The sequence below is a fragment of the Macaca nemestrina genome, chromosome 8 (genome assembly GCF_043159975.1).
Source record: "Macaca nemestrina isolate mMacNem1 chromosome 8, mMacNem.hap1, whole genome shotgun sequence".
NCBI lineage: Eukaryota > Metazoa > Chordata > Mammalia > Primates > Cercopithecidae > Macaca > Macaca nemestrina.
Window position 1 is genome coordinate 93,852,248 of NC_092132.1, and position 13,326 is coordinate 93,865,573.

General features: G+C 36.5%; 1 protein-coding gene and 1 long non-coding RNA gene across 10 annotated transcripts in view; one reads left to right on the forward strand and one right to left on the reverse strand.

Annotated features, from left to right (window-relative positions):
- The window catches only part of LOC105495658 (peroxidasin like), a 507,670-nt gene that overhangs the window by 259,993 nt on the left and 234,351 nt on the right, over positions 1 to 13,326 (forward strand). For 8 of the 9 annotated variants that reach the window (XR_011607033.1, XM_071068254.1, XM_071068255.1 and 5 more), the window contains one exon: positions 6,297 to 6,368. Coding sequence is in view for 6 of the 9 variants with exons in the window: in XM_071068254.1 (XP_070924355.1) it covers positions 6,297 to 6,368 (72 nt within the window). In the remaining 3 variants the exon portion in view is untranslated. Of the gene's footprint in view, positions 1 to 6,296; positions 6,369 to 6,994; positions 7,085 to 13,326 lie in introns of those variants that run through there. The other variant, XM_071068257.1, reaches the window with a different exon arrangement.
- LOC139355844 (uncharacterized) overlaps positions 1 to 13,326 on the reverse strand; it is a 61,311-nt gene that overhangs the window by 32,580 nt on the left and 15,405 nt on the right. The window contains exon 3 of the long non-coding RNA XR_011607034.1: positions 4,252 to 4,389. This is a non-coding gene — a long non-coding RNA (uncharacterized lncRNA). The remainder of the gene's footprint in view (positions 1 to 4,251; positions 4,390 to 13,326) is intronic.

The window sequence follows — 13,326 nt, forward strand, 5'->3', positions numbered from 1 at the left end:
GGATGTAGTTTTAATTTTTATGCAGACACAGTTATTTTATATAATTTAGACAATTTTTATGTCCTTTTAACATTTTTTAAAAATGTAATTGTGGTAAAAAATACAAACATATTAAAAAATAAAAAAACATAAAATGTATCATCTTGAACATTTCTAAATGGTTTGGTATTATTCAATATATTCACATTGTGGTGTAATCAAGCTCCAGAACTTTTTAATCTTGCAAAACTGAAACTCTGTACCCATTAAACAGCTCTCCATTTCCTTCTCTCTGTAGCCCCTGGCAACCACTGTTCTACTTTCTGTCATTATGAGTTTACTACTCTATCTTCCTCATACAAGAGGAATCATATAGTATTTGTCTTCTTGTGACCGGTTTACTTTACTTAGTTTAATATCCTCAATGTTAATCCATTTTGTAACATGTGTCAGAATTTCCTTCCTTTTAAAAAAAAAAATTAATTCAAAAAATTTTTAGTAGAGATGAGATCTTGCTATCTCATCTTTCCAGACTGGTCTTGAATTCCTGGGCTCAAGTGATCCTCCTGCCTTGGCTTCCTGAAATGTTAAGGCTGAATAATATACCATTGTATGTATATACTACATTTTGTTTTTCTATTCACACCAATGGACACTTGGGTTGAATCCACCTCTTGGCTATGTGAGTAGTACTGGTGTGGAACATGTGTGTGCAGATATCTCTACTTTCAGTTCTTTCAGATATATGCCCAGAAGTATATTTTCCTAGGAATTGCTAGATGGTAATTGAATTTTTAATTTTTGAGGACTCTCCATACAGTTTTTCATAGTGATTGTACCAATTCACATTCCCACCAACAGTGTACAGGATTCTTATTTCTCCACATCCTCACAAATGCTTATTTTGTCTTTTCGAAAGTAGCCATCCTAACATGTGAGCTGATGGCTTATTGTGGTTTTGATTTGCATTTCACTAATGATTAGTGAATTCTTGTTGGTCACTTGTGTATTTTCCTTGACGAACTGTCTATTAAAGTCCTTTACCCATTTTTAATTTTTTTTTTTATTTTTTGGTTGTTGTGGTTGTTGACTTGTAGAAGGTCTTTGTATATTCTGGATATTAACTCCTTATCAGATATATGATTTGCAAATATTTTCATCTATTCTGCAGGTTGTCTTTTCACCTTGTATTCTTTGACATACCAAACTTTTAAATCTTGGTGTAGTCTAGTTTATCTATTTTTACTTTTGTTACCTTTGCTTTTGGTGTCACATTTAAGAAATATTTGCCGGCTGTATGAATGTCTTCTTTTGAGAAGTGTCTGTTCATATCCTTTGCCCACTTTTTGATGGGATTGTTTTTTCTTATAAATTTGATTGAGTCCTTTATAGGTTCTGGATATTAGCCCTTTGTCAGATGAGTAGATTGCAAAAATTTTCTCCCATTCTGTAGGTTGCCTGTTCACTCTGATGGTAGTTTCTTTTGCTATGCAGAAGCTCTTTAGTTTAATTAGATCCCATTTGTCAATTTTGGCTTTTGTTGCCGTTGCTTTTGGTGTTTTAGACATGAATTCATTGCCCATGCCTATGTCCTGAATGTTATTACCTAGGTTTTCTTCTAGGGTTTTTTATGGTTTTAGGTCTAACATTTAAGTCTCTAATCCATCTTGAATTAATTTTCATATAAGGAGTAAGGAAAGGATCCAGTTTCTGCTTTCTACTTATGGCTACCCAATTTCCCCAGCACCATTTATTAAATAAGGAATCCTTCCATCATCACTCACCATCAGAGAAATGCGAATCAAAACCACAATGAGATACCATCTCACACCAGTTAGAATGGTAATCATTAAAAAAATCAGGAAACAACAGGTGCTGGAGAGGATGTGGAGAAATAGGAACACTTTTACACTGTTGGTGGGACTGTAAACTAGTTCAACCTTTGTGGAAAACAGTGTGGTGATTCCTCAAGGATCTAGAGCTAGAAATACCATTTGACCCAGCCATCCCATTACTGGGTATATACCCAAAGGATTATAAATCATGCTGCTATAAAGACACATGCACACGTGTGTTTATTGCGGCACTATTCACAATAGCAAAGACTTGGAATCAACCCAAATGTCCATCAGTGACAGACTGGATTAAGAAAATGTGGCACATATACACCATGGAATACTATGCAGCCATAAAAAAGGATGAGTTCATGTCCTTTGTAGGGACATGGATGCAGCTGGAAAACATCATTCTCAGCAAACTATCACAAGTTCTCACTCATAGGTGGGAATTGAGCAATGAGATCACTTGGACACAGGAAGGGGAACATCACACACCGGGTCCTATTGTGGGGGGGGCGGGGGAGGGATTGCATTAGGAGATATACCTAATGCAAATGATGAGTTAATGGGTGCAGCACACCAACATGGCACATGTATACATATGTAACAAACCTGCACTTTGTGCACATGTATCCTAGAACTTAAAGCATAATAATAATAATAATAATAATAAAAATATTTGCCAAACCCAAGGTCATGGAGCTTTCTCTGTATGTTTCCTTCTGACAGGTTTAGGTATTTGCTTCATTTTGAGTTAATTTTTGTATATGATATGAGAGAAGGTTCCAGTTTTATTCTTTTCCATGTGGAGAGCCAGTTTTCCCAACACTATTTATTGGACAGATTTTCCTTTCCTCATTGTATATTCTTGGCACTCTTGTAAATAATCATTTGACCATATATGCGAGGGCTTATTTCTGGACTTGCTATTGGTCTATATATCTGTTTCTATGCCAGTAACATGCTGGTTTGATTACTATACATTTGTTATAAGTTTTGAAATCAGAAAGCGTAAAATCTTCAACTATGTTATTCTTTCTCAAGATTGTTTTAACTGTTCAGGGCCTCTTGAAATGTCACATAGATTTTAGGATGGGATTCCCTATTTCTGCAAAAAAAAATTGTCGTTGGAATTCTGATGGGGATTGTATTAAATTTTTAGATCACTTTGAGTAGTATTGACATTTTAACAATATCAAATCTTTAAGTCCATGAATATGGGAAATCTTTCAATTCATTCACATTCTCTTTAATTTCTTACAGTAATGTTTTGTATCTTTCAGTGTAGAAGTCTTTAACCCCCTTGGTTAAGTTTATTCCTAGGTAGCTTCTTATGTATAAGCTATTGTAAATGAAATAGTTGAGAAATATCTTTTTGATTTTTTATTTAGATTTTGGTCAAAATTTCTATTTCTAGGTTTTCTATTTGTATCAAATTTAATATCAGATTTGTTTTTCTTAATTTCCTTTCAGTATTTATCGGTAATTTTCCTTACAGTGATTATCTTGGTACACAATAATCTTGATTTTTAAAATTCTGGTATTAATTTATTTTACCTTTGACTTCTTGCTTTCTTCTTTCCTGTTAACACCAATTCTTCACAAGTTACCCCATGCTAGCAAGGTGCCTTCTCCCACTCATTTTCCAAGCCCTTTCTTTCAATTCCTTAGGAGCCAGGGTTCTAATTTCCTCAATCTAAGGTTCTCATCAGGGTGGTACTCTCACCCTTTGTTATTCTACCCCTTCTACCACAGTCCCTTCATCTGTGAAATCCCCACTTGACTCTGCTGAGGGTAGACTCTAGAGATGCCTTTAGTGTTTTCCCCACTTAAATGAAGTTGCTAATGCTCTCTTTCTCTGGTTTTGTCATAGCTTGTGCTCTGGGTGATGTGTTTTTGTTCTTGTTAAACTGTGTGGTTTTCAGAGGTGTGTGGAGAGATTTGAATTTAGCTGAATACTATTATCCTATGGGAAATTGGAAGCTGTGTGGCTGGTGTTAATGAAACGGTTCCTATAAACTTTATAAAATTTATCAGGAAATAAGGTGGGTGGGAGGGTGGGAAGAAACAAAAATAAGCCAAACTTTCAGCACATCAGCATTCATCATGAGATCAACTGCTCTCTGACCCCTTCCTCATAGCCGTTTGGTGCCTATTGTCCTAAAATCACATAGACCCATGAAGATTATAGTTCTCCTTAACTGCTCTGTAGATAACAACTTGAGAATTGTGAAATGTTAAGTTTTTCATTTGAGACATCCTTTTCGGTCCTGCACACCAATAAAGTCTGAAGGACCTGAAGAGGAGCTGACTCACCAAGGAATGCGGTTTCCACATCCAAATAATATCCCCCTTATTCCGGCCAATCAACAACCCCAGTTTTCTAGCCTCTTTCCCCCCTCTATCGCATTAAAAACCCCAGCCCAGAACTCACTGGGGAGAGGAACTTGAGGGTCCTTTCTGTCTCTTCATTTGGCTACCCGTTGATAATTAAACTCTTTCTCTGCTGCAAACTCTGCCATCTCAGTATATTGGTCTGTTACTCTTCAGCGAGCATACAAGCCTGTTGGTCCTACAACATGAATACAGGTAGTAACATATCTGGAACTCATACTTTACTGAGTTAATCAATTTGTGCAGATCTGACTGCAGAAGTTCTATTCTCTTCTTTCCCCCCTACTTTGTGCTTATTTTTCCTGAACCATTTTCTACAATATAACAGTCTAAAGTGAATCTGTATATCTGAGATAAAATATTATGGGAAATCTTTAGTTTTTGGTTTTGAAACTCCTTCATGAAATATTTTATGATTTCATTTTATCTTTATGAAACAGTCCCTCATTATTTAAAATTGACAATAATAATAAAAACCAAGTATAGTGCTTGTATGCCTCTCAGTAGAAGTCAACTTCTTTGTACCTCAAGACATGACACCCTTGAAGTCACGTGGCTCTCAACATTCTAATAGTTTAAGGGCCTTTACCAGGAGGTATTTCTGAATCCAGTGGGGTTCATTTACAGAATACTTTCACTGGTTCTGTACCTAGTAACAGTAGTTTTCAACCTTGCTGCATATTATTATTTCCTGTGGAGCTATGAAGAATCTCAATGTTTAGTCTGTACCCTGGATCCATCATTAAATCAGAATTTGTGGAGGCAGGGACCCAGACATCACTATGAGGCTTGGGTAGAACTCAAAATGAGGCCTTGCAAATACTACTGACTCATGTACCTACACTATGATTTGCATACATCCACACTTGAGAACCACTAGTGAGTTTTGCGACTTCTCAATGCTTCCTATAAACGTTTGAAAAAACATGGTTCTAAAATATTGTATTTCTTGAATTCTAACATGTAGCTGTATTTTTGAGATTTGGAGTAAAAGCAAAATATTCCGTAGTATCAATTAATGCTGTGGAAAAACAATATCTAGTTAGATGTAAACCCACACTAGTCACTGCTACTTTTAGAAACTGACTGGAGTCCTAAACTGGGGGAAAAGAAACTGGTTTGGAACTTTCAAAGCTTCACTAAGCAAATTATAGAAAATCAGTCCCTTCTTTATTTTTAGGCAGAATTGTGATTTTGATGGCCTTTAAGGCAGGACTGCAGATGAGCTGCAATTGAATTATCTAGAAAATATCCTGAGAGAGTCCGATTGAGTAGGTTTGTGGGTGGACTTTAGAATTGGTGTGTTTAATAAATCACCAGGTGATTCTGATGCACCGATAATATGCAAGAGCACATTCCAAAGACACTTGATAGAAGGTTTCAGGAATTCTAGTAGTCTCAAACCTTGAGAGGCACAAGTAGAAATGATCCAGGGCTTTATTTTCATGACATTAACAAAGAGTGTGGGGAAGAAATCACCTTACCAACCTATGGTTGAAGAAAAATGATGGAGAAAGTGCTCATATGTCACATAAACTGTTTTCTTTAAACCGTTTGGTAAGATTAGTTGTATCATCGTATTTATAAATCCATTTACAGTATTCTTTCCTGCAGATTTTCAACAGCAGCCACAGGAGGATCAAAACTCATCTTATGCATCTCTAAGATGTTTTAGTCCCTTAAGATGAATCTCATGGTGGTATTTGCCAGCTTTATAACTACCAGTTGAATATATTCAGTGTCATAAAATAAATTTAAAAAAATTATTTATAGTCAAACATATTTTTCTTAGAGAAGTTGTTACTCAATATAAATGACTCCATTAGTCAGAATTTCTCCACAAATACTCTATGTTCCTTAATGTTTTGAACCAAGGATCCATTTGAGAATTTGATGAGAGAGGTTTAGAACTCTTACCAATTGAACACATTTAAATGAAATAACAATTTCTATATATTGTTAGGGAATCTATGGACATCCCACAAAGCTCCTAAGGTCCACAGCTTATAGTTTAAAAAGTTTGTATCTAAGACAGGTAGTATCTCTACTAATTTGTAATTTAATGAGATTCTATATATTTTCCAGGTACCTATACAAGAATGAAATCCATGCACTAGATAAGCAAACATTTAAAGGACTCATATCTTTGGAACATCTGTAAGTAATAGAAGCTTTTTTATTAAATCACTCATGGTGACGGTTCGGAGAGACAGCTTTTTAAATGCCATTATGTGATAGCTGAACAATTATTTTAAACTTTGCCATGTGGCTTGAATGACTGAATATCTGTCATCAGTTGGATAAAAATCAGAATGTATGACTGTGTTGGCATAAGGATAGAAGACAGATAGAACTCAGCTGGAATTCCAGCACTGCATTTATTACTTGTGTGACATTGGGCAACTTACCCTCTATGAACCTTTGTTTCCAAATCCTGAAATGCACATATTTCTGCGGTGCATATTAAGGTATTGCATGCAAAGAGCAATAATGTTTATTAAGCAAAAATGTTTATTACTTGACATAAAATAGGCTTTTTATAGAAGGTAATTTATAGCTGTGACTATAATTTATGAAAGAAGGTCAAGCTTTTAACTGACATTAGAACTTCTAAAGCATGGGATTATACCTCTCATTTTACAGATAATAAAATTAAATTCAATGTTAGTTAAATGATTTGCCCCAAATTAAGAGTCTGTATTATTATTATTATTATTATTATTATCATCATCATCATCATCATTATTATTATTTTTGAGGCAGAGTCTCTCTCTGTTGCCCAGACTGGAGTGCAGTTGTCCCATCACAGCTCATCCGCCTCCCGGGTTCAAGTGATTCTTGTGCCTCAGTCTCCCAAGTAGCTGGGATAACAGGTATGCCCCACCATGCCCGGCTAATTTCTATATTTTTAGTACAGACAGGGTTTCACCACATTGGCCAGGCTGGTCTCGAACTTTTGGCCTCAAGAGATCTGCCCACCTTGGACACCCAAAGTGCTGAGATTATAGGCATCAGCTTCCATGTCCAGCCCTGTAGCATTATTATTACAACTCAAACTGACTGCTATCTTAGTGTACTTCTTAGCATTTGATACTTTATGAAAACCTCAGATTCACCATCATAATTTCAGTGTGAAATATGAATCCTTCAATATCAAAAAGTCATATTGTATACTAATACTGCTACTAAACTGCAATTTGATGTTTTATTCAGAGATTTCTGTCAATTACAAGTGTTTGAAACACAAATACTAATTAGATAATTAAGAAGATTTTTCCCATTTTTCACAACCTGTGGGATAGTTCTGAAACTCAGATATGTAGAATGCAGTCTGGTTTTTAAGTATTGGCAGGATTTCTGTATATCAGAAGTTTTTGCTCCTCAATTTTGTTTCCATATGCAATGTGTTTTCTTAATTTCAAAACATGATTTTAAATTATTTCTGTAATAAGTATGGTCAGAAGAAATCTAAATTTCTTTTTCATAGAAGGCTGAAGGTTATAGTATTAAAACACAGTCAACCAATCATAAAAAGTTTTTTAATTGCCTTTGCTCTACTTTTGCCTCTTATTAATTTCCTTTTATATGACTGCTATGGTTTGAAACTCATGCTGAAATTTAATTGCCATGGTATCAGCATTAAGAAGTGGGAACTTTAAGGATTGATTAGACCATTAAAGGTAATGAGTAGATTAATGTTGTCATCGTGGAAGTGAGTTTCTTATTGTGGGAGCAAGCTCTTTATCATGGGGGTGGGTTCCTTATAAAAGGACAAACTAGGATCCTTCTTTCTCTCTCTCTCTTGCCTTCTCTTGCCCTTTTGCCATGGGATTATACTGCAGGAAGGTCCTTAAAGGATGCTGGCCCTTCAATCTTGGAATTCCCAGCCTCTGGAATTGTGAGCCAATGAATTTCTAATCATTATGAATTACTCCATCTGTGGTACTCTGTTATAGCTGCACAAAATGACTCAGAAAGAGAACTGTTACCAAAGAGTAGAGTGTTACTGTGACAAACACCTGAATATTTGGAAGTGACTTTGGAACTGGATAATGGGTAGAAGATGGAAGAATCTGGAGAAGCAGGATAGAAAAATCTTGTATTGCCATGAATAGATCATTAAGGGCAATTCTGGTGAGGGCTCAAAACAAAAGGAGAGCTGTAGGGAAAGTCTAAAACTTCTTAGAGGTTGCTTAAGTAACTATGATCAGAATGCTGGTATAAATACGGACAGTAAGGCAATTCTGATGGGGTCTTGGGCAGAAATGAAGAACAAGGTAATGGAAACTGGAATAAAGGCCATTATTTTCTAACATGGAAAATAACTTGGCTGAATTGTGTCCATACCAGAGGGCTTTATGTAAGGCTGAATTTAAGAGAATGAATTGGGACATCTGGTGGAATAAATTTCTAAGCAAAATGTTGAAGGAGCTGCACGGCTTCTATTAAATGCCTAGAGTAAAATATGGGAAGATATGAATGATTTAAAGATGACATTTTTAATTAAAATGGAAGTGGAACATAAAAATTTAGAAAATTCACAGCCTGGCCAAGTAAAGAACAAAAAAAGTGCAAGGGTGCAGCCAATTGATCCTTTGATAAAGGGATTAGAGTAGATAAAAGAAGCCAGGTGCCATTCATCAAGACAATGGGAGAATGACACGCAATTCATTTCAGAGATCTTTGAGGCAGCCTCAAGAGAGCAGCTCATCATGCCTGAAAAAAATCAGCATTCACTACCCTCCACCACCTTAAGTCTCTGCCCCCCAAATTCCTAAACAGTGCTCCTTGGTCACCTCAGCTGTCACTCAAGTGGGCTCAGGTGTGGATTATGCCCTAATTTGAAGAATGTAGGTGGTAAGCCTTGGCAGCAGATTTATGTTTTAGTATGTATTTGTAAACCTCATACGATAAGTCTTTAAACTTATTGGTAAAGAACATCTTTAAGAAACATTTTATATGCTTGTTTACAGAATTCACAGAATGGTAAACAGTTCAATTCACTGTAATAAGTCAGCTCACAATACATCTTTGAAGTAACATACTTTGATTCATCTTTTAAATGTGGATATATAAACTCCTCACATTATGGCTTAGAACACAAGAGCAAGGGACATCTTTAAAAAGCATGTCTTAAACATGTGATTAAAAGGTTCACAGTGTTAAACAGTTTAATTTATTTTAATAAAGTGCTTCACAATGCATCTTTGAAGTAACATGCCCAAATTTATATTTTCTTTTTTTTTTTTTTTTTGAGACGGAGTCTCGCTCTGTCGCCGGGGCTGGAGCGCAGTGGCCGGATCTCAGCTCACTGCAAGCTCCGCCTCCCGGGTTTACGCCATTCTCCTGCCTCAGCCTCCCGTGTAGCTGGGACTACAGGTGCCCGCCACCTCGCCCGGCTAGTTTTTTGTATATTTTTTTTTAGTAGAGACGGGGTTTCACCGTGTTCGCCAGGATGGTCTCAATCTCCTGACCTCGTGATCCGCCCGTCTCGGCCTCCCAAAGTGCTGGGATTACAGGCTTGAGCCACCGCGCCCGGCCCAAATTTATATTTTCTGTGTGTGTGTGTGTGTGTGTGTGTGTGTGTGTGTGTGTGTGTGTATGTATATATATATAAAATCCCTCACAATAAGGCAATAAACTAAATGGTAAGGAACATCTTTTAAATGCATATTTGTACATTTGTTTACAGAGTTCATTGTTTGGGAAGTAGTTCAATTCACTGTAATAAAGCAGCTTACAATGCATCTTTGAAGTAATACACTCATTTCATGTTTTCAGTGCGCATATATAAACTTCTCACAGCAAGACATTAAACTAAATGATGAAGAACATCTTTAAAAAGCATAGTTTATACACTTGCTTACAGAGTCTGCAGTTTGGTATTAATTCTGCACATGCACAGAATGAGTGGGCTACGGGGTCAAAAATGGTCTCCATCTAGATTTCAAAGGATGTCTTGGACAGCCTGGGGCCCCAGGCAATGCCTTTTCACAGGAGCAGAGCCATTGCAGACAGCCCCTGTGAGGGCAATGCCTAGTGGAGTAAAGGGAGTGGGACTGCCACCAAGATCCCAGAACTATTGAGCTGCCAAAGTGCAATGTCAGCCTGGGAGAGCTGCAGGCAAAAGACTTCAACCCATGAGAGCTTTGGTTGTGTTGAGCCATAGGGCTTGGGCTGCTTGAAGCCTTGGGGGCCCAACCCCTACCCCACCTTGTCCAGGAGGCAGGACACAGAGTCAAGGAAGATAATTCTAGAGCCTTAGGATTTAATGTTGTTTACCCTGTTGAATTGTGGACTTATTTGGGACCAGTTGCTCCTTTTTTCTTGCCTGTTTTTCCCTTTTGTAATAGGAATGTCTATTCTATGCATGTCCCACATTGCATTTTGGAAGCATGTAACTGGTTTTGATTTCACAGGCTCACAGTTGTAGGGAAATTTGCCTCAGGATGAATCATGCCTTGAGTCTTACCCATATCTGACTTATTTAAATTTTTGTCTATGTTTTATTATGATTACTACTATTATTTCAATAGTTTTGGGAGGGACACATGGTGTTTGGTTACATGAGTAAGTTCTTTAATGGTGATTTTTGAGATTTTGGTGCACCCAACACCTGAGCAGTGTACGCTGCACCCAATGCATAGTCTTTGATCCCTCACCCCCGCTTCCATCCTTACTCCGAGTGCCTAGAGTCCATTGTATCATTCTAATGCCTTTGTGTCCTCATAGCTTAGCTCGCACTTGTGAGAACATACGACATTTGGCTTTCCATTTCTGAGTTTCTGCACTTGGAATAATGGTCTCCAACTCCATCCAGGTTGCTGCAAGTGCCATTATTTCATTCATTTTTATGTCTGAGTAGTATTCCATGGTATATATACACCACATTTTCATTTTCCACTTGTTGGTTGATGGACATTCAAGCTGGTTCATATTTTTGCAATTGCAAATTGTGCTGCTATAAACATAGCTGTGCTTGTGTCTGTTTTATATAATAACTTCTTTTTCTGTGGATATATACCCAGTAGTGGGATTGCTGGATCAAATGGTAGTTCTACTTTTAGTTCTTTAAGGAATCTCCATACTGTTTTCTGTAGTGGTTGTATTAGTGGTGGCCCCACCAGCATTGTAAAAGTGTTCCTTTTTAACCACATCCACACCAACATCTGATATTTTTTGTTTTCTTAATTACATTATGGCCATTCTTGCAGGACTAAGGTAGTATCGCATGGTGGTTTTGATTTGCATTTTCCTGATAATGAGTGATGTTGAGCATTTTTTCATATATTTGTTGATCATTTGTATATCTTCTTTTCAGCATTGTCTATTCATGTCCTTAGCCCACTTTTTGATGGGATTGCTTGCATTTTTCTGACTGATTCATTTTAGTTCCCTTATAGATTCTGGATGGTAGTCCTTTGTCAGATGCGTAGTTTGCAAATATTTTCTCCCACTCTGTGGACTGTCTTTTACTCTGCTGATTACTTCTTTTGCTGTGCAGAGGTTTTTAGTTTAATTAAGTCCTATCTATTTATCTTTGTTTTTGTTGCATTTACTTTTGGGTTCTTGGTCATGAAGTCTTTGCCTAGGCCAATATCTAGAAGAGTTTTTACAATGTCGTCTTCTAGAATTTTTATGGTTTCAGGTCTTAGATTTATGTCTCTGACCCATCTTGAGTTGATTTTTGTATTAGATGAGAAAAAGTTCCAGTTTGATTTTTCTACGTGTGGCTTTCCAATTATCCCAACACTATTTGTTAAATAGGATCTCCTTTCCCCATTTTATGTTTTTGTTTGCTTTGCCAAAGATCAATTGGTTATATATATTTGGTTTTATTTCTGAGTTCTCTATTTCATTCCATTGTTCTACTTGCCTGTTTTTATACCAGTAGTACCATGCTGTTTTGGTATTTATAGGCTTGTAGCATAGCTTATAGTTAGATATTGTGATGCTTCCAGATTTGTTCTTTTTGCTTAGTCTTGCTTTTGTGGGCTCTTTTTTGGTTCCTTATGAATTTTAGGATTGTTTTTCATAGTTCTATGAAGGATGATAGTGATATTTTGATGGGAATTGTATTGAATTTATAGATTGCTTTTGGAAGTATGGTCATTTTCATAATACTGATTCTACCCATCTGTGAATATAGGATGTGTTTCCATTTGTTTGTGTCATCTATGATTTCTTTCAGCAGCATTTTTTAGTTTTTGTTTTAGAGATCTTTTACCTTTTTGGTTAGGTATATTTGTAAGGTTTTTTGTTTTGTTTTGTTTTGTTTTGTTTTGTTTTGTTTGTTTTTCAGCTGTTGTAAAAGGGGCTGAGTTCTCGATTTGGTTCTCAGCTTGGTCACTGTTGGTGTATAGCACTGCTACTGATTTCTGTACATTGATTTTGTATTCTGAAAGTTTACTGAATTCATTTATCAGATCTAGGAGCTTTTTGGATGAGTCTTTAGGGTTTTCTGGTACAATCATATCATTGGCAAACAGAGACAGTTTGACTTTCTCTTTACTGATTAGGATGCCCTTTCTTTCTTTCTCTTGTCTGACTACTCTGGCTAGGATTTCCAGTACTATGCTGAATAAAAGTGGTGAAAGTGAGTATCCTTGTCTTGTTCCAGTTCTCAGCGGTAGTGCTTTCCATATAATGTTGGTTGTGGGTTTGTCATAGATGGCGTTTATTACCTTAGGGTATGTCCATTCTATGCAAATTTTGCTGAGGGTTTTAATCATAAAGGATGCTGAATTTTGTCAAGTGCTTTTTCTGCATCCACTGAGATAATAATATGATTTTTTGTTTTAATTCTGTTTAAGGGGTGTATCACATTTATTGACTAGCATATGTTAAACCAACCCTATATCCATGGTATGAAACCCACTTGATCATTGTGTATTATCTTTTTGATACGCTGTTGTATTTGGTCAGCTCGGTTTTTGTTGAGGATTTTTGCATCATGTTCATCAGGGACACTGGTCTGTAGTTTTCTTTTTTTGTTACATCATTTCCTGGTTTTGGTATTATGGTAATAGTGGCTTCATAGAATGATTTAGGGAGGATTCCTTCTTTCTTTATCTTTTGGAATAGTTTCAGTAGGATTGGAACCAATTCTTACTTG